This window comes from Protopterus annectens, chromosome 1.part0, assembly GCF_019279795.1.
Source record: "Protopterus annectens isolate FY-2018-M chromosome 1.part0, PAN1.0, whole genome shotgun sequence".
Classification (NCBI taxonomy): domain Eukaryota; kingdom Metazoa; phylum Chordata; order Ceratodontiformes; family Protopteridae; genus Protopterus; species Protopterus annectens.
In genome coordinates, this window is record NC_056725.1 from 1,888,738,275 (window position 1) to 1,888,761,051 (window position 22,777).

The window sequence follows — 22,777 nt, forward strand, 5'->3', positions numbered from 1 at the left end:
AAATGTGAAAGGTCTTATAGAAGGAAGATTGGACTCAGGCAAAACATCTAAAAGTATGAGGAGAACCAGGAAAACAATGATACCTAAAAGGGAAGTAGAAAAGGAAGAAGTGGAAAATTATAGGACTGCCTCTTTGGTTATTGTAGACAGATTTTGGAAAAAAAAGGGTTTGGCAGGAAGACTAAATGAAGTTTTGGGAAAAATAAAACAAGCAGGGCAAAATAACTTTGTGAAGGGAAGCAAGGCAGAAAACAACATGGTGAGATCTGCTGAAATTTGTGCACAGGGAAGAGGAGATGCAGGAAGGGAAAGGTGGGATTGTGCTGTTTGACCTGCAGAAAGCCTTTGATATGGTGAGGTAGAAATTCCTATGGGAGGCACTGCAGCAAAGGCAAGCAGCAGAAAAAGAGGCAGGCCATATACCAAGGCACAGAAACTGAATTACTCATAAACAGTATAGCATCCAAGGTGACAAAGATAGAAAGAGGGACAAGACATGAGTGCTTGCTGTCCCAGGCCTGTACATGCCTGTGATTGGGGAGCTGGCAGTAGAAATAAGACATAATTTAGCAATGCTGGAAGAAAATGAGGTTGTAAAATCTCAGTTTGTCTTACATGCTGATGACCGTATCTTAATATCAGAGGATGTGGCTGCAGCAATGGGAGCTGTAAGAGGGACATTAAATCAATTTAGGGAAATTTTGGGACCGAGGTACAACAACAAAAAGACAATGGCAGTCAGATTAGGAAAAGGGAAGGGGAAGGGGAGAACAGGTGAGATAAAAGAAGTAGAGTTCCCCATGTACATAGGGCTGTAAATTAGGTGCATAGTGAGAGCTACAGTAGAGAAATACCTAGATGAATTTGGAAAAAGGTAAGGGATACTCTCAGAGAGGGGGGTACAGAAGTGCTCTACATTTATTTGGAGAATTAATGCAGCAAGAATGATGGTATTACCAGTAGTTCTTCATCTACTTTGTGACATACAAATATATTCTAGGGACGAAAGGCTCCAACAAGTGCAAAAAAGGCATAGAAGACTTAGTTATTAAATGCAAGTGGAAAGACTGAGCAAGGCAAAAATGGGAATAAATAAGAAAAGGGGGTGCTGGGGCTCTTGCATACCCCTTCATATGTAATTACATGTAACATCATTTACTGGATAGAAACAGAAGAGAAGGCAATAAAGCAAAAGACAGTAATGGACTAAGAGACATGGGGAAGCTTATTGATGGACATGGATAAAGCAGCAGCAAAAGTACTGGGATGCATAAATTGAAGTGACAGAAGCCTCCAAAACTGCTGGAGAACATAAGAATTGCTGGTGGTGGTGGTGGGGGGGGGGTAAAGATAAGTAAGAAAATGTAATCAATCTAGAGAAGAAGTGAGATAGCTCAAGAGGATGATTTAATAATCTGAGAACAGGATGGTAGGTAAAGGTTTAAAAGAATGGATGAGTTAAAACAGAAATTGAGAATACCAGAGACCAAATGGTGGCACTATCCGGTACTCAGGGAGACCTGGAAAGAAATACAGAGAAGGTAACAGGAGAAAGGAAAATGCAGGAAGGGTGGGAAAAAGGAGAAATGGTGGCACTGTGGAGGAAGTGGAAGAGGACCAGGAAGCAAAGACCAAACAGAGCTACTAAAAGCTAATGAAAAGTAGGGACAAGACTGAAAAAGAGAGAATGAAAAAGAATTTAAAAAAGGGAGGAAAGATGAATGGGAGCAGCAGGATACTTGAAGAAAACAATGAGGAACATGCAGAAAGTACAAAGAATGGGTGATTAAAGCTTGAGAATATTGCATAGATGGTATGTAACCCCAAGGAAATTAGTAAAGGAAGTTAGAAAGGTAATATTAGACAATGGATATGTCAGGAGAAAGAAGCAGGAATGCTGCATATGTTCTGGGACTGTAAGTAAGCACAAGAAGTGTGGAAGCAAACACGGAAGGTTTGGGGGGACATGTTTCAAAAGGAAGCAGAGCATACTTGGGCGCACTGTATAAAGAAATGAACACTGTCAGACTAATAAGTACCAAAGTTATAACCATTATCATACAAAACTGGAAGGAGACAAAAACACTAGGAGAGAATGAATTGCACAAGAGGTTCCAGGACAAGAGAAGAAAATGTCAAAAACTGACTAGAATGTGGAAAGGAAGGTAGGGAAAATAAAAAGGCAATAGAAAGAGGCATTAGAGTACTACATGTGTGAAATTCATACAAGAAGGAAGGAGAGGGTGAACACAAGGGAAAAGCAAGGGTGGGGAGATAAGGATATGGTACAAAATTAGGCAGTGAAACACTGATAAGATGGTATGCTCCATGCATGAGGATTGCATGTGAGTATAATATAGTATAATATACTGTATAGAATTAATAAAGTAAAAAAAAATTAAAAACGTTTATCGCTAGGCAGTAAGTCTTTGCCTTCTTTGGATGTGTATAGATATAACTATATCTATACATATTCATCTGTCCCTTAAAGCAGTGCATTGCATGGGACATAAATCTCAGTCCAGACCCTACTTTACTCAGTCTCCCACCCACACCCATAATGAATACCAGCAGGCCACTATTAATTATCTCTTCCAATTCTACCCACCTACTGTCTCCAACACCACCTTAGTCTCGTTACCCCAACTCAAGCCAGTCAACCCCTAAACTTAAGCAATTAACAATCCAGGGACATACTTGCAATCACAGGGACTTGGCTAAAAACACAATCTGATCTTCAATGTATTTCAGTAATTACTTCCATATTTACCTGATTATTAAACTATAACCCATAGCTGTTGATGGTACTGTGATACTGGTTAAAAGCACACTTGGACACTGACTGATTCTATTGCGAACAGCTCATTCATAACAGAAAAGGATCCAGCTATAATCTTATATTTGTATACACTGGCAAACATGTCGAGAAACGTATAGCAGTAGTCTAAATACCCCCCTCCCCTCCTTCTTCTTCTTTAAGAATTCTAGAAGTAACTCTATCCTCATCATAATCATAATATTATCATTCTGTGAGTACTTCAGGCATAACATGCTCTCAGAAAATCATATTCAAGTTAAAGTTTTCCTTTCCCAGAACAACCTACACCAACTAGTACAGTCCACCACTACATCTAACTAATGGTACCACTGGCAGACACTTCCTAATTGGCCTCCTTCTTAACTAACATCCTACACAAGATAATTGATATGGATTATCTAAGGCAGTTTAAGTGATCACTTCCCACTTGAAACCACACTTTCTTTTAAAACCATTGCATACCTCTCATTAACCTCTCATTATCCTTTAAACAAGATCCATTTTAGAAAATAATAAAGATCCATTTAAGGCATTCTTTCATATCCTAGACTTTTACCAGTTATAGCAGGCAACTGACCCTAATGTTACTTTACACATTTTCAGCTTCAGTGAGAAAAATGTACTTGGCAAACATTTCCCACTAACTAAAAAAGTTTGAGGTAAGCTCTGGACATGAATTAGAGCTTACCTCAAGAGCCTAATGGAAACCAGGGACGTATAAGCTTTGAAAATCTACCAATAACCAGAACCATCATACAGCTATCATACAACCATTTATTTCAGAAAGAGATATAAACTTAAAATTAAGGAAGCTAAACTTCCTACTTAAGGTTCCAGCTTAATTCAAAACCATCAACCCTAAACTATTCTGGAATGATATAAGAGACATTTCAAACTTTGACAAGGGCAAATTCTTAAAACATAACTCCATGAGTATCAAAGACCTCATTGATTTCAAGAAAATGATCATCACCTCAGTTCTTCATCCAGTTTTCCCTCACAACCTTAAACTTCCCTCACATATATAAACAATCTTATTCCTTTCATTTTCAGCTTAATCCTCCTTCCTCAAAATCTCTCTCCTTCCCAGCTCAAACCTTCTTTTTTAGAAAGATTACAACAATGGAAGTTAGAAAATCCCCTCAAAAATTTGACAGAAGGAATAACCTTAATTTAAATAGTATACACCACTCTGTCTTAATATGACTAAACTACTATCCAGATTAGTTATTGACCACTTGTATAATCCCTGTGTGGTTTCAACTCTCTCTCATAATTCTAGTCCACAAAACTTCACCAGCTTCAACCTCAGAAAATCAATTATTTGGCCTACTGGCCAATCAACCAGCAAAAAGGAGGCTAGCACGAAACAGGTACTCACTTAATAACAAGGCACCAGAGGAGGAAGACAACTCAGTTCTTGCTGGAAAATCCGATTTATTGCCAATAAAACGACTGGACAACCATAAATTGATACAAGACAGTCCCAAGCACTAACGCTATGTCTACACACCTGCGTTTTCGTTTAAAGCACTTCTTCAGATGCAATACAACTCTACCCAACAATTCTTGCTTCTTATATACACATTCAATTAAATATAATTAAACAATTGAATAATTACATTTCAATTAATACCACTTGAAATTCATCATTCTAGTTATAGCTTACTACAACCTTACCTTATTCAATACTATTAAAAACACACATAATTTCTAAGAAAACATATATACCAACATTTATAAATAAAATCTCATTGTGAAAATTGTATATATTTAATTAATTAAATAATTTTCAATTTGAAAAAACAATTCTTTCAAACAACATAATACAATAAAAAATAAAATGTAAAAAATCTACCTTCTTCTTAACAAATTTAATTAACCTCTTGCCCCCTCTAGTGTTCAAATGGAACTAGCACAATAATACCTAACTTATTCAGGTTTATAAGTCTATAATAGCAACTTCCATCATTTCAAAATTACTCCTATGCAGCGTAACACTTACTAAATTTTTATATATTAAAATACATAGGTCCTATTTTCATAATGTTAACAAAAAGGACTTTGGAACTGGTTTAACCAGCCATAGGAAAAACAAGAAAGGCATCAAAAGGCACTTTAATAATCTGGCCATTTACATTATAGGAACAAAAAAACACAAATAAACACAAAAAAGCACAATCACAGCTTTGCTGCCCTCAATTTAAGCACTGGGGCCAAGGAGACAATGTTGTTTAGGCCTGGTTGATTATATGACTCCAACTGGAGTTGCCATAACAATTCCTTATATTCAATGGTGTCTTCCCAGGGCCCCCCTCTGATATCTTTCTTCACCACCTCTAAGACAAAAAAGTGAAACTCTGCATTCACACATTTCCTTTTATGTCTATAAAGGGCGTTATTGACACTACAAGTTCTAATATCATAGTTGTGCTCGTAAATCTGATTTTTTAGCTTCCGTTCGGATTTGCCCACATAAAAAGCTTGACACACTTTACAAATGCTCAAATAAATTATTCCGCTTGTATGGCAATTTGCAAAATTAGTACTCCTAACCAAAATGTCCCTACTCTGAATATATACTGTGTCTCTTGCACAGATATAGGGGCATTGTGGGCAACTTCCACATTTAAATGTTCCTATTTTGCCCTTCTTACTAATTTGCCCCCTCCCCTTTGTCTCAAAATAATTTTTGAGATTCTTGCCCTTCCTATAAGTGCACTTCAGTGGATGTTCAAAAAGGCAGTCCAAATCAGACAACTCACTAAACTTCTGCCATTCAGTTTTTATTAAATTAGTAATAAATTTAGCTTCACCATTATAATCCAGAACTAAATTACTTGTACCATCAAAATCATCTATCTGTCGCAATACCTTAAATTGTTCATCCTTCCCTAAAATCGGGTAATATTTTTGCTGTCTACCACTCACCACCTCTTTTTCCACTTCCTTTATTAGGGCCTCGGGGTAGCCTCTCTCTAGGAACATTTTGTGCAATTTCTCACATTCCTCAATAAAGTCTTTGTTCCTAGAGGACATTCTGCTACCCCTAACATATTGTCCCTTTATTATTCCTTTTTTATGGTGGTGTGGGTGGGCACTAAAGTAGGACAAGTAGGAATTAGAATAACTGTCTTTTCTAAAGACCTTAGAAAAGAACTTACCATCCTCCTTCCCTACATAAATATCTAGGTATTGCAGGCATTCTTTACTCTTGTTGTAGGTGAAGGAAAGAAAACTAGTGGTACCGGACAAATAATCAAAAAAAGCTGAAAATTCTCTCTCCGAACCAACCCATAAGAGGCATATGTCATCCAGGTAACGCTTATATAGTTTCCAGCATTTATTAAACCTGGAATTGAGAACAAACTTCTGCTCCCATATATCCAGGATGATATTAGCATAAGTGGGTGCACAACGTGCACCCATAGCTACTCCCTGGATCTGCCTAAAAAACTCACCTTCATAGTGTATAAAATTATTGGCAAGAACTAAATCCATAAGTGTCAAAATCAAACGGAAGTCATTGTGGGAGAATTTTCCATACTCAACCAAAGCTTCCTCAAACAGTTCCATACCTTCCTTATGGGGTATGGACGAAAATAAGTCAATTATATCTAAGGTTATAAATATTATGTTTTCATCAAATACCTCATCCTTCAAATTCCTTAATAAATCCCAGGAATCCTTAACTATTCCTGGCCCTTCCTTCAATATTTCTTTTAGTTTTACATCCAACCATTTAGCTATAGGGGCAGTCACTGAACCTTCAGATGCAACAATGGGCCTCATTGGTGGATTTGAGACATTTTTGTGGACCTTCGGCACTCCAAAAATAATAGACACTTTAGGTCTGTCCACAGACAAGTATCTGAAGGTGTTAACATCAATAGATCCTTCCAGTAACAGGTCATTAAGCACAACAACCACTTTTTGGTTACCTATATTAATTTCATTTAAAGAGGACCTCATATATCTATCTTCATTCTCTAGTACTTGTAGCATTTTTGATTCATAATATATCTGGTCCATAATGACCGTACCCCCTCCCTTATCCGGTTTGAGGATTCTGATGTTCTTATCTCCTACTAGTTGTTGTAATAACTTATTCTTCTCCTTGGAAAGGTTAGGGGTTACCCTTTTATTAAGTAATTCATTTCTGATTTTTTTCTCTACTAAATTTTCAAAATTTTTTAACTGTTGATTAATAGGGGGGTTATAAATACTTCTTTTTCTTAAATTATTTACACCAGTACCTATATAGTTTCCATCCTGTCCCTGGAACATAAGTTCAAAATTCTTCTTCCGAATAAACAGTTTCAGATTGATCAGAACTTTACTTACATCCGCTTTTTTATTAGGGACAAATTTCAAGCCCTTCGTAAAAAGCTGGAAAAAAACTTCATTAACTTCCAGGGTACTGTAATTATATATATTATATCCATTCATTTTACACACTATTCCATCCTTAATCACCAAATTATCCTGAGAACCATCTTCCACTACACCATCAGTGTCAACTACCAGTCCTGATTGTTCCTGTTGTAATTCCTGTACTGGGTACGTTGTTTTGGCCCCCCCCCCTCCTGCAAGTTTTTTTGAAAATTCCTTTGGTGGTAATTCCTAATTCGCTCGGACCTCCTTAATTCAGGGAACTCCTGTTCATCCCTCAATTCACCATTATCCTGTCTTTCTTCCATTTCTTCCAACACTATCTCTTGATTAGTTTGAAAATTAAATTTTTTATTACTATTGTTATAAGCACTTCTTGGGTTGGGATAGTTACTTTTTTGTTTATATTCCTCCATGTCCCTCCCTAACTTTTTGCATTTTCTTTCAAAAACATTAGCTAAACTTCTCTCAATATTATTCAACATTAACTGATATTTCATCCGATTTTCATCCATTGAAAAAAGAAGATCATTTACAATAGTATTATTCAATTCCTCTAGCTTCAGGTTTAAACCCTCCATTTCCCTTGTATTTTCTTTCACTATAGCTCTTAAAATATCAAGGCCACAATTATTAAAAATATTCAGGAGTTCCTGATGGAAATCTGAACCCACTTTAACCTTATTAGGGTACTTACATACCCTTAACCCTTTCGGGACAATATTTAGACTTATACATTCCTTAAGATAAGTGTTCTCTAACTCCAAATTTTTAAATTTAAACAGCATTTCGTCAAAAAAATCCATGTTCTGTTTAAAAGTGCAATTAAATTCAACATCTTTTTTATTATGCAAATTTTTAGAGTTAAAACAATATTGTGCTTTAAGAACTGAGTTAAAGTCCATTTGTATGTTTAAAGTGTCTTTTTGGCAAGTACCTGGTTGCTTACTGTTCGTTAACACTTCGCTATATCCTCTAGCGCCATGGTAATTCTGCTTAGGTCTAGCTCCATTTAACACTTCCGTTCGCTGGTTTAATGCTGTATTCGGATCTTCATTTTGCAACGACCTAAAACACGAAGGTACTCCTTTCCCGAATTCGTTACTGTCAACAGTTCCAGGCACAAAAATTGGTCTTTCACCAGGTGTTCCTTCACGCTCAGACTGACTGCTGGTCCGTTGCCTTAATCGCCTCCTCTCCCTCCTTGGAAGCGCTTCCTGGTTCAACGGAATCGCCGTAGGTGAACTCAGCATGACGCTGTTGTCTCTGGCCATTAACTCAAGCAGCTGAGTTAGTTGAACAGACAATTTGTCTAGTTTAGCATTTGTATCCAGTCGCAAATCACCTTCAATAGGTGCTGTAATGCCCTCCTCCACCTCCATAACAAGACCAAGCAACCAGCAAAAAGGAGGCTAGCATGAAACAAGTACTCACTTAATAACAAGGCACCAGAGGAGGAAGACAACTCAGTCCTTGCTGGAAAATCCGATTTATTGCCAATAAAACGACTGGACAACCATAAATTGATACAAGACAGTCCCAAGCACTAACGCTATGTCTACACACCTGCGTTTTCGTTTAAAGCACTTCTTCAGATGCAATACAACTCTACCCAACAATTCTTGCTTCTTATATACACATTCAATTAAATATAATTAAACAATTGAATAATTACATTTCAATTAATACCACTTGAAATTCATCATTCTAGTTATAGCTTACTACAACCTTACCTTATTCAATACTATTAAAAACACACATAATTTCTAAGAAAACATATATACCAACATTTATAAATAAAATCTCATTGTGAAAATTGTATATATTTAATTAATTAAATAATTTTCAATTTGAAAAAACAATTCTTTCAAACAACATAATACAATAAAAAATAAAATGTAAAAAATCTACCTTCTTCTTAACAAATTTAATTAACCTCTTGCCCCCTCTAGTGTTCAAATGGAACTAGCACAATAATACCTAACTTATTCAGGTTTATAAGTCTATAATAGCAACTTCCAACTGGCCAATCACAAAAAAATCTTGAAAAAATGTTGTATAACCAACTGGCTGACTATCTGAATAAACATGAACTTATAAATCCTCCCAACACAGTTTCAGAAACGTGCACAATACCTTAACAAATAGATATACCGTAACTGATAAAATCCTTGCTGTGTTGGAAAAGGGTGACTTATCAGGTGACAATATATGTTAATCTGTCAGGGTCTTTGAATGCAAACCATCATATACTTCAGAAATAAACTAAAATGGCCAAATATTAGTCCAGCTGTCACCACATGACTCAAAAATTAGCTTTTTAGTAGAACTTCTACTGTTAAAATGGGAACCTATATTCTAGCAAAGGCTACCTTACAGCATGAGTGCCCCAAGGATCACTGTTAGGATCTATTGTATTCATACTTAGATAAATGACATTAACTTAATCCTACTGTGTACCAATATTACCCTTTGTGCTAACAATATTATACTTTGCAAAACTGAGACCTCATTTCATGTTCTACAAAGGATGTTTCAAAGATACTACGTTTCACTTTTACAGTGATTTACATAAAACCTAGTAACAATAAGCTGCAACAAAATTGCAACTAACTAAACTAAAACAAAAAATAGCCTTTTCAGTTTCTCATCTAATTTCCCCTAACAATGTTCACTAGTATAAATATCTCAAGCTTACACTTGACCCCTCCTTATCCTTCAGGACACATAAAAAAGCTCAGTTAAAAAGTAATAACCCAGATTAAAGCCAACATCTCCATATCCAACCATCTCATCACCAAAGCTAAAACAGCAATTACAAAACATGTTCTCGTTCTCATCCCTAAACTGGAATGTGCCGTCTTCATTGCCACAGTCCATTTAGCCCATGACACTAAAGTAATACAGACTACAATAAATGCTGTCATCATAGTTTGAATGTCCTTGTGTCACACCTCAGAAGGCAAATTGGCTACCTGTACTAGATAGATCCACATTGCTTCTTGCTAGCCTAACCTACAAAATGATCCCCCTTTGAAACATTGGCACTTGTAATGCTGAGTGCCATCCCACTAAAAAAAAAAGATGGAAAATATGGGAGAAGAAAAACATTGCTCTTCTTCTTTAAACTTGTTTTTTTTTTTACAGAGATCCAAGCCCCCATTTACTCCACATAGTCAGTGGGCAGCCACAGTGGTGCAGTGGTCAGCATTGTCGCCTCACAGAAAGAGGTTCTCCGGTTCGATCCTCGGCAGGGGTGCCTTCTGTGCGGAGTCTGCATGTCCTCCCTGTGGTCGCATGGGTTTCCTCTGAGTGCTCCAGTTTCCTCCCACATCCCAGAGACATGCTATAGGTGGATTGGACACTCCAAATTGGCACTAGGTGTGAATGTGTGTGCCTTCTGTGGAATGTTGGGTGCCGGGCTGGCAACTCAACACTGTAAAAACTCCACTGCCAATCATGAGCAGACAGGTGATCCACTGTGGTGACCCCTAACTGGGAAAACCCGAAAGAAGAAGTCAGTTGGGGTAGGGAAGCTGTACTCTGAACTTATATATAGCAACTCCGAGCTCACCATACCTAGGAGAATATTTTGAAAAATGACCATCTTGGAGATGGTATATTCAAGTCTGTTTTATTTTTGGCCAGTCAGTCTCCATATTTCAGGACAGGCTGAAGGAGGTACTCTACAAAATTCTGCATTAATATTACTGCCTTCTCACTCATATCTTCTCTATTTACACCATATGCTCCATAGTCAGGATAACAAAACCCATACTGTAGTCAGGCAACCTTTCAGACTTGCTGTTGTGGAAAGAATCTTCAAAACAAGTGTTCCTTCCAACTAGAACCATCTTCCCCAAGATATTTGCCAATCTGTGGATTGTAAGGCTTTCAGAAGAAAGGTCCTTGACTACTTTAAATAGTACAAATACTCCTGTAATTTTGACCATAGTTATTCTTTCATTCATGCTGACCATACATACCCCAGCTCTGTAATGATCTTCCACAGCAGAATAACCAGATGGCAGCATTAGGCTCGATAGCTGTATGTAATTGCAAATAATCTGTCTCTTTTCTTCCTTCCATGTTCCTTTTCCCTCTATCTCTCTCTCTCTCTCTCTCTCCTCTTATATAACCTGCAGTATATGCACAGCCTTATCACAAAAATATCTTCTTCTGTTTTTCTCCTTCCTCATCTACTCCCTACACACTTTTCCCTATTACAAGATCTATTAGCCTGTTCTTGTGCATCTTCATTATGTGCTAATATTGAGTATAAATATATCAGTAGGTTCATAGGTTCATAGGTAGGTACTAGGCTATCGACCCGAGGGCCTACGTAAGCCTAGCCAACAAGGTTCTGTGGCTTACGCCACCCAAGAAAGTTATTTTCCTGTGTCACTGTCGAGCAGAGACACTGAAGTGATCCCCAGGGTGTATTTCCTATTTCCCATCCACTCATCAAGATTTTTCTTGAAGAGTGCTAAATGAAGAACTTTGCTTGACATAGATGGGTAGCCTGTTCCAGAGTATGGGAAGTCTCTGGGACAGGAATTTATCCCTCCAGCATGTTCTGTTTATTGTGGTGACAAGGTTTAGGTCCCTAGACCATGTAGCTCGGAGGGATTGGGATTTCTTTAGGTGTAGCATGTCCAACAGCTCTGGGTTTGACATAGCTTTATATGTTAGGCAGAGATCACCTCGGAGTAGGCGATATGCTACGGAGTAAAGCTGGAGTTCTTTGAGACGGTCAGTGTAGGGCATTTGTTTGAGGACAGTAATCCTCTTTGTGAGGAACTTCTGTAGCCTTTCCAGCTGCTGCAGATGTCTTGTGAGGTACATTCCCAAAGGGATGTTGTACTCTATAATGGATCTAATGAGTGTCGAGTAGAGCAGAACAATGACCTTTTTTTTCCTGGATGAGAACCCTTTTATGATGAGGTGTAGCATGTAGAAGGACTTCCTGACTACTGTGGCGATGTGACTATCAAAGGACAGAATACTGCCCACCTGGGTCCTATGGTCTCTTATCACACATTTTGTGTTAAGTAGACTGCTGTATATGTAGTAATTCATGGGTACAGAGTTTATACCAAAGGGGATGACAATGTACTTTTTGGCATTGAGCTTGAGGCCATGTCTCTGACACCAGGCATCTGTCTCAGCGAGGCCCTTCTGTAGGATTTATACATCATTTGGGGACTCGACTATGGTTACTAGTTTGCAGTCATCTGCGAACTTTGTTAGCCAGAGGCCTTCTGTGTTAGCCTGTACCTCAGAGAAGTAGATACCAAACAGGAGAGGTCCCAGGACTGAATCCTGTGGTACTCCACTTGTCACTGGTTTGAGATCAGATTTGTAGTGTGCAGCTTTTACAGTGTGGGTTCTGTCAGTGAGCCAGTTGGTAACCCATCTTGTGACGTAGGGATTTATACCTAGTTTAGTGAGTTTAGCTATAATTCCAGAATGGGGGATGGTGTCGAAAGCCTTGGCAAGGTCAAGATAGGCTGTGTGACCCACCTTACCCTCATCTATGGCTTTGGTGATGGCCTCAAAGAAGTCGATCAGGTTCAGGAGGCATGATCTGCCTTTCACAAACCCAAACTGGGTGGGATCCAGAGTTTGGAGGTTACCAATGTCTTTGTTTATGAGTTCCATGATGATACGTTCCATAGCCTTGCAGACCAGGCTCATCAGGCTAATACGGCGATAGTTCCCAGGATCAGTGGTGGCTCCCCTTTTGTGGAGTGGGATAACTGTTGCTGTACACCATTCAGTGGGCACAAAGCCTGATGTGAGGCTATGATTTAACATGGTGCTTAGGTGGGGAGCCAGTTCATTCTGAAGTTCGTGTAAAATGCAGCCTGGGATGTTGTCCGGTCCCCTGAATGCTGTGTTTTTGGCTTTAGAGAGTGCATCTTTTACCTGCGTAGTTGTGATTACTGGGACTGCACATTCTTCCTGTATAGATATGGGCCCTTTAGGGGGTGGTGGGGGGGGCAAAGTTAGCACTGAACCTATCTGTCAGGATGTTGGCAATATCAGTTGGTTGTGTAATTTTCATGCCGTTGTGCTGTACCTCAGAGCAGATCTGGGTATTGCCATTGAGATTCTTGACATAGCTATAGAATGCTTTGTGGTTGTCCTTAGAATCAGTGGTGATTTTGTTTTCGTAGCTAGCTTTGGAGGATCTTATAAGAGATCTCAGCTTCTTACTGAGGCTGACCAGGGAGATCCGCCACTCATGGGATTTTACTCTCTTTTGCGACAATTTCTTTCTTCTGTTGTACAGTTTGTTTATGGCAGGGGACCACCAGATTGGCTTCCTTTTTTTGAAGGATAGCGTCTTGGTTCTGTTTGGGATAGCACTCGTGTAAGTGCTTATAGAGTGCATGTGTGTGGGATTCAGCAGTCATAACTGTATTGTCCATCTGCATGGGTGTCATGAAGTTCACCACTTCTGTCTTAAGAAGCATGAAGTTGGCTTTGGAGAAATTTTTTACCGTGGCTTACTTAATGGGAGGGATGGGGGCTGGATGTGGATATCAAGGGTGATGAGCTTATGGTCGGATTGGACCAACGAGGAGTTGACTTCAGGTGTGGAACACTGGTCACTCATTTTGGTAATGACTAGGTCTAGGATATTGTTGCCCGTGGTGGGGGTGTGGATAAGTTGATCCAGGGCATTGGAGTTTATGAATTCCAGAAAGCGTTGTGTGAAGGAGTTGGTGCATGAGTAGTTTTCCCAGTTAATGGTGGGATAGTTGAAATTGCCCATTATAAGGGTGTTTGGTTGAACCCTAATATTTTCCAGTGCATCAAGAAAAGAGGAGTGGGAATCTTTGGGCATGGTGGGGGATCTGTAGCAAGCTACAATTCAGATTGCAGTTTTGCCCAGAGTTAGTTGCACTGGGATAACCTCGGATGCAGTATGCTGAGCAACTAGCCTGGAGGTGTGGATAGCCTTAATCAATATGGACACACCTCTGCCTTTGGTGTTCCGGTCCAGGTAACATGGCCGAAAAGTGTGGTATGAGTTATAGCCTGGTAGTGCAGGAGTGCTCTCTGAAGCCTTGAACCAAGTCTCAGTCACTGCACAGATATCGATGTTCTCCATTTTAAGGAGTACCTTGGGTGAGTGCATTTTGAGATTTAGACTTCTAGCGTTGAGTAGCATTACCCTCAGTTTTTGCTTGCCTGTTTCTGTTATGGTGGTGAATTTGTCATTTGAACCTTGCCTAAAAAAGGCACTATAGGGGCAGCAAGAGCCTTAGCCAGTATCCGGAATCCCAGCGGCAACAGGTGCAGGTCATCTCTGGCAAAGCATCATGGTCTGTCGACCATGTCATCTCAAGCAGACAGATACTGGATCCCCTTAGAATGACACCAGAAGCTTAGCCAATTGTTGAAGTCAATCATTTTGTCCTTGTACGCAGTATCATTCTGGGCAATGGCAGAATGCTGCTCAGGGCTAGGGTCATACCTGCCTGGGCTACAAGATCGGAGAGCTCTTCCATGTCTCTTTTCGTGTAGTCCAGGGAGGTACGTCTCAGGTCGTTCACACCAACATGGACAATGACAGAGTCATATTTGTACTTGTTGTGGAGTGACCTGAGTGCGTGGGTTATGTGGTGGATCCTGGCACCCGACAGGCAGCTGACAGTAACCTTCTCCTTGTTTATCTTGGTGAGTGGGACATCAGTGTGCCTGACTATAGAGTCACCTATGACTAGTGTGTTGGATACATTGTTTTGCCTTATTGGCTGTGGTCGATTGACACATTGAGTCTGTATGTGTCATTTGGGTTGTATTGGGGGGTGGAAGTTGCTTGCATTTCTGCTTTGGAGGTCTCTGTTGCTTGGGCAGATTATTATTGAGAGCCTCCGCAAATGGTTTTGTGTTTCTATGTGTGGATTTTGGTGGTATAGATTTAATGAGACTATGTGATAAGTGTGGTACAAGTGTTTACCTTCTCCTCTTGAATATCAAGTTCGGTCTTGGTTGGAGAGAGCTTTACCTCCAGTTTGGCTAGATAAGTGCATCTCTCACAGGTTGTAGTGTTGGGTGGTAGGAGGAGAGGGTTGTCTGTGTACATGAGGCAATTTCTACATTGCCCCAAGATGCCCAGATTCATCAGATAGACAGGAGAGAACACTGGGAGCTGACCCTTGGACGTGCCTGAATAAAAAAACTATTTTCCTCTAGATAAGTGAGGAAAGTGAGTACAAGAGCTGTTTTCCTCAAAGAAATTGAGAAAAGTAAGTGCAAAAACTGTTTTTCTCTAACTTTCCTCTAATTTAACTTTTCCAGTAGAAAATTAAATAAGAAAATGTAATATAATTATGGTTGCCACTTTTGTTGCATGCTGTATTTTAATAGCTTATGATACTCTCCTCATAGTATATTCTCTTATGCTACTTTTACTTGCATATTGTGTAATTTGTAAACTTTCTTCTCTGGCATTAATTATATTCTAATATGCCATGATTTCTCTTTATGTATGTGGCGTGTACCATGATTAATTCTGATTTCTTTTTTTTTTATTGAGGTCTGTTTTTGTGCTATTGCACCTGGATCTTGGCTGAAACGGGATCTAGGACTAGCCCACCCCCCAGTTAACAAACAAATAAATAAAAAAGTTAAAGGTTAAGGGAGAAACTTGGAGATAGTCAGCAATTTTTTATTTAGGCCATGGAACCAAAAATATATGGCAACCAGGACATACGTCACCTTCCTAGGAGGCCTACATATTTTACATTTACATCAATGGGAACGTTCACCTCATACAATTAAACTCACCTTCAACACCTAAACTTGGTGTGAAAGAGTAGCATAAGTCTTAGCTGTCCAAATGTTTGCCTAATATTTTGGGTCTGTTCTTCATAAAATTTGTGGTTTTCTTTAAATTAGTGAGAAATGAACTCACTAAATAATGACAGACATTTCAGTTTCAGACTTCACACCCTTCAGAAAATGTATGCCAATGCAAAACCTATTATCATAGCCACCTCTTAACTATCACATTATAATTTATGTTTTTGTCAGCTAGAGGGTTACGCCTCAAGTATCTGTATTCATGTCTATACTATAAATGTAGACGTGAACGGAAGACAGTCTGATGAAATGCATTTTTAGCTGTTGCTGTGTTTTGTAACCAGAAATTTGACATTTGTTTGCAGAGTTCAGGGGGAATGACATTTGCTAGCTTCAAGCTAGCAGTTCCCTGTAGAAATGAAGGCAGAAGTACATGTGTATTATTTATCAAACAGTCTAACCTCGTATTATTTATCAAAATAATTAGTTTTCATCTGATTGCGAATTCAGATAGAGGTAAATACAGTTTACTTATCAGTAGCTATATAATTTCTATAAGCATTTCACAAGCATTACTATTTGCTGCCATTGCCTTCCATTCCCTTTAAATTTTGCATTAATTTCAAGCAGATTTTATTCATCCATTATGATAACTGAATGCTCACTTATTTAAATTGTAGATCTGCACAGATAAAATGCTATGTGGCCCTCCTAAGTGTCTTACTAGCATTATTAGCAGATATGAAAAATATGTGAAACAGGACAGATATCTTTTATGCATGGTAAAACACATTTGTTTTATGTTGTGCAGCATTCTCAAAGATGGAAATCTGTACACAAGTTAGGAAAAAGCTAAGGAGTATGATATGACCTGTGGGCTTGTTAATACTATTGTTAACTAGTAGGTTGAAGTGTTGTATGAGGTATATCTGATTGCCACCACAATGAGCCATCTGCACTCAGAGGAGTAACTTCAATATTAACATAACACCTGCAAATCCATTATTGCTGGGTATTTTAGCTTTGTATAAGTCGAAACTTCATTACCTTTGAAATTTAGGTATTGAATAAACTAGTGTGTGCTGCATTAGACTTGTCAGTGGATGCATAACTTGTTCATATCAGCCTGGCAGTAAAATGATAGTTCAAAGAAGAATTCGCACATGGGACATTTGGAAAAAATTTACTTAATGGGGGAGAGGGCTTTGTTAGTGTCCCACCAGTGCTAGGGAATGTGGCTCAGTGTCTCAGTGGTCTCTGTGGCCATTATTTTGGTAAGAATTTACAAGCCTTTAGATGTTTGTGTTTAATTAGAAGTATTTGATTCTGATACCGTTGTTGTTTTTAGTATGTCCTCATTATAAAGTGCAAAAGAATTATGAGAGCTCATTGCTTGTCATACTTTTGATGCCTTTTCTACTTGTAGACTCTAATTCATTTTAAATGTATTTTTGTTATATTTTCCTGTACTAAAATTCACAGCGGAAAAGATATTTTAAGTTGAAGGTTATTTCTGTAAATTAGTGCAGATCAAAAGGTCAAATGTAACATTTATTTTCTTTTGCAGGGTACAGGCCTTTCTTACTTTGTCTTGTTTTTAGGTCCTACAGTCAAACTGCACCATGATTACTTGTTACATTTAATTTTTTTTCAGGGATCAGTAGATTTTGCAGGAATAATACCTTGATAAAATTTAGCTATATATGATTTTATATATTACAAAAATGTGTTTGAGCAGAGTGTCTGCTTTCTACAGGTGACTTTCCCTCTTCAAGTACTTCTTTCAGCTTCTCTGCAGTTGATTTCCACAGACACTTTAACACCCTTCCAAATATGCAGAAGTCAAGTCCGAGGCTCTGGAAGTTACAAAGCTGTTCTTTAATTCACCTTAGATAATCGAATAAAATCCAAAGGTACAGACATGCTAAAAAGTATAAAATCCAATATCTCCACAAGCGCTTTCATCTCTGACTATTCAGAGACTTTATCAAAATTATATATATATATATATATATATATATATATATATATATATATATATATATATATATATATGCCATAGGGCCAATAGCCTAGTACCTACCTATGAACCTAAGTCCTAAATCAAAAATCCCACACTCCAAGCAATATATTTCTGACCATGCATTCTTAAGTCTTGGGCTCAAACTGTGTGAGTTTCTCCCACCTGAAATCATAGTTCTCAACCTCTTAGAGCAGGAAATCTGGACAAAGCCATAAATAAACGTGGGACAGGTGAAAGGTATGGCTGAAATTAAAGACTCATCCTTTTATTCCAAGTTCCACTCTACTCAAATCAAATTGAATTAATCAGGCAGAATGTACCTGTTACCTCTCGGGTCATATCACGTAAGTCTGCTTTAACTCTACTCTACTCTAACTCAGCTACTAAGATCCTTTGCTTCTTTTCACATCCCTAATTTGTTTTAATCTAATTTCTCAAATGTTTTGAAACTTTTGTACATAGTATAAATTAATACATTGGATTTATTATGTATCCAAAGTAGTATTCTACCATTGTATTATTTTATTGTCACTTTTGTATTGTACTCTTCTCTATTTTCTGTGTCTGGTCAGTTTTTGACCTGGGGCAAAAACTGAAATTGGTCAGATTTGATCAGTCCTCTACCCTGGTAAACAGATTCAAACAAATAAGTAAGTAAATAACTGTTCCCTGATTTTACATCATGTTTCTGATATTGTGAATGTTACGTACTAACCTTGATTTTCTTGATTTGTTTTTCTCTTTTTCTAATGGTTTGGAAGTTGCATGATGGATGTTGTTATGGAATGCATGATTCTGAATTAAGCTGAGCTGCAAATTTATAGTATACGTGACTCAACTTACAGAGAATAATACAGCAAGATCTATTTGGTATCCTTATCTTAATTAAGTAAAGGATGCTTTAATTGCTAGATTTAACTTAAGTACAGAATAACGTGAAAGGATGATGTTTAGCTGTCATTCAGGAAATGCAATAATTCTTTTAAACAGCAACTAATGCTTTTAATGCGTTTACCTGTGTAAAGAGGTTACATCATTGAGGTAACACACATTCGAGTCATTTGTTTGTTTGTTTTTTAAGCACATTTATAGCCTGACTAAAGACACTGGATGGGATTCATAAAGAATCCTTCTTGATGTGATATTTTCTTTGTTGCATGGCAAGCAGCCATGTATTAGTGACTGGCTAAATTAATACTCAATATGTGCAATTATTATGTATTCAGTGCAAAACGGCACCTGCTGTGATATAAACTGACAGTTACTTATGTAGTTCTTTTCCATAGTGATGCAACTAAAATGTCCAGAGTAACTGATGGGTGTGCATTCACAACTCCAGTATTATTAGAAAAATGCCATTGTAGACATGATGGTAGTTGAATGGTAGCTGTCACTGTAAACTGGGCATGGTGATGTATGCCACCACTACTGACTTCATGACCACTAGGTCTGGACCATCCTGAGCTCCTGTAATAACACAGATGTGCTGCAGTGGTCAGGTGAATTTTCCATTTTCTGAGATATTTTGCAGCAGAGCAGTCCCCTTCTCTACAATTCTCTGGCATCTTCAGAAATCAAACAGTGCACTTGCCAATATACATGCAGTGGGTATTTGCATACTTCTTTCTCTGTTGAGCTATTGTGTAGCAGTGGAAGGTTCTTGTGGTGTTGTAAATGGCCATAAATGAATCGGCTGAAATTCAGTCAGGCATCTTGCTTGTTATATTAGGTACATAGCTTCTTGCACCTGGCATGCTGTGTTGATAAATTCCAATTATTATTTGCTGTATAAATTTGTATCTGCATTTGTAGAAGACTACCAGTTTGGTTTCTTAGTGACTCCTGGGGTTAGAGCACACAGGCATGTTAATGAGCTGTAAGAGCAGCAAGAGTCAGCTAGCTGGCCACGAAAAAACACTTCTTGAAATATTTGTTCCACTCATTTATTTAATGAAATACATGAATTACCATCTAACTTTAGCATAGTATGTGGGCAGATGCCGATTTTCTTATTGTAATGGTTTGGAACTTACTAGAGCTTTCTTTTTTCTTCTAGGTCACAAAAGAAGAATTTATAAATTATTATTCTGGAGTCAGTGCCTCTATAGACAGTGATACCTACTTCATTCTAATGATGAAGAATGCCTGGAAATTATAGCACTGTGTCACTGGTTTCTTGGAATCAAGAAGAATGAGATACGGTTTTGAAGGACTTTATTATGTTCTCAAATTTTATTTTTTATCATTTATATCAGTGATATTAGATGACCAACCCAAAGGCTATTGGATTATTATGTACAACTTAAAAAAAATTTAACTCACAAACTTGGCACTGCTGAACATTTTGTAATATTTCTGTATGATATTATTATTCCCTTGTCCATAATTTTGTGTTTAAACCCTTTTATTTGTGGCAATTTGTTTATAATATATTTAATACCTTTTACAATATATTAATTATTTCCATTTATTGGCAAGATCAGATTGCATTTACAGCTGATTTGTGGAAAGACAGCATATAGCTGTGTTAGTCACATAGTTCTTCACTTGATGGCTTAAAATCCTTTCTGAACAGAGACTGCTCTCCTGCTGTTACTGCAGTACCATGTAACCTGTATAATATATGCAGCTTAGGACACCAGGACTATATGTCATGTACAGAACATCAAGCTTGCAAGTGGATTCTTGTTGTGCAAGCAAACCTTGTTTCTCTGTCTGTAACAAAAAAATATATTTTGTATTAAGCATTTGACAGAGTATGTGTTTGTGGTGAAACTGTTGCCTAAGGCTTACTTACATGATATGATTTCATAACTATAGACATTCTCTTAGTATTGAATAATCTAATTCCATTACTTGGTATGTTCTGGAAGACTTGTTTTTCTCTATATGCTTTTTCCCTGTATGTCTGTTGACCATCAAGCCCTCATCTAAGTGATTTTGAACCCATTGATTCTCTATGTTTGTGTGTGTGGGGGGAGGGACTGCAATCCACACTGTGCAATACAAGAACAATATTATGACCTCTTGAATTTGGATTCTCCCAAGCCTATAGTCATTCCTCTAGTACTGGGGGCTTTAGGAGAAGCTTTTAATTCAGCTTCTGCTTCTCAAGATTCACAACCTCCTGCTCCTAGGAAGGCTAATAGGCTGCATAAGGTGTCAGATTTGTGTATATTTCTTTGTATGAATCACATTGCTGACCCATTTATTGTTTCTGTGAACAGAGATAATGCTTGTAAGCCTTTGGCATTTTTGAAGCATGTCCTCAATGAAAAAAGCAGCAGGGCATTTGACAGGTATAAGAAGAAGATGCATGTTTCTTCCACTTTAGCTTTCAGAGTAATCAGCTGCCAGACCCATAATTCAAAGTATCAACATTCTTTATGTTCTAACAAGTATCACTCTATAGCTGACCTTCTGATTCACAAATTAAAACTATTTGTCAAATTTGATGTCTTTTGCTTCCAAGGTCACAATACATTTAATAAGATGCACACAAGATGCAGTGAATGCTGTGTCAAGTGCAGCTGGAAGAGGGTCTGTGCTGTACAGGCATGCCAAGGATAGACTCCTTAGTTTCCCTGGGGATGTCAATGCCCCCAAAATGAGAATTCTTCCACAGAGGTCCTTATAAGATTAGACAAAAGAGGAAAATGAATGCAGGGTTGGAATAAGTCCTTCTTCCACCTCTCCAAAGGTATTAGAGAAACCACTCTCAAAGCCCTGGGTCCTTCTTTTGGAAGCCTTTCAAAAGAGTTCAGCAAAATTTCACTAAGCAGCAATAGAAGAAAAATGGCAAAAGGCCTCAAAAACAAAAGGGAATGGACCCAAGGGTGTTCCCTGCCTAAGAATTTATATATATATATATATATATATATATATATATATATATATATATATATGAAACTATTGTTTGACCTTATTCCCCTTCTCACCTCCCCAACCCAGCCACCCTACCAAACTAGCAGGCAATCTATCTTTTTCCTTGTATATCTGTAAACAAATAACAGCATATGATTAAGTATTTAATGTAATTCAGCAGTGCTACAAATTGCAATGGGCTTCCCTTACTGAACAATCAAGAATCCCTGCTCTTTCAAAGAACCAGAGTCATTTGATGCTCTTCATATTGATTATTGCTGCAGTAGCCTAAGCTATATGGATTATATCCTGACAGGATATAACAGCCGGTCAGCTTCCAAAGCTTCAGGGCTTCTTCCATGTGCCTAAAAAGACAGATTTAGGTACCAAGCCCATCAGATTTTTCCTGCTGACGATGACTGTTCTCTCCGGGTTTCAGTGTCAGCTTGTGCTGTTCCATTGCTAGAGAGATACACTTCCTTTGGCTAAAACAACGTCCACATATTACTTTTAATATTTAAATGTCCTTTCCTGTGTAGGAAAGAACTTTTAAGCTGGGAATATATGTTTGTAGTGGCTGTAACACAACTTTGCTATACCTTTAAATGGGACCGCACTTTTAGTGTTTGTCAGTTTATAAGTTGATTTTAAACATTCTAAAACCATTTTATTTCTCTGGAAAAACTGTTCAAATTGTTTTTGGGGGGATGGTAAAATATATTAGAGTGCCTTTTACTGTGTTTTATTAGGAAGTGTCTTTTTACTACTTTAAACATTTTACTAGCTTGAACTGCATAACTTCCTTGGGAAAGAGGCACCATTTTCAGCTTGATTATGGAACAAACTGCCAGTCGCATGGTTGA

General features: G+C 37.9%; 2 protein-coding genes across 3 annotated transcripts in view; one reads left to right on the forward strand and one right to left on the reverse strand.

The window, feature by feature from the left end:
• The window catches only part of CAPSL (calcyphosine like), a 607,395-nt gene extending 586,593 nt beyond the window's left edge, over positions 1 to 20,802 (forward strand). Inside the window, exon 6 of one of the 2 annotated variants that reach the window (XM_044069974.1) lies at positions 20,107 to 20,188. Coding sequence is in view for 1 of the 2 variants with exons in the window: in XM_044069976.1 (XP_043925911.1) it covers positions 20,107 to 20,208 (102 nt within the window). In the remaining variant the exon portion in view is untranslated. Of the gene's footprint in view, positions 1 to 20,106 lie in introns of both variants that reach the window. The other variant, XM_044069976.1, reaches the window with a different exon arrangement.
• The window catches only part of IL7R (interleukin 7 receptor), a 776,271-nt gene that overhangs the window by 286,601 nt on the left and 466,893 nt on the right, over positions 1 to 22,777 (reverse strand). The window lies entirely within an intron of this gene.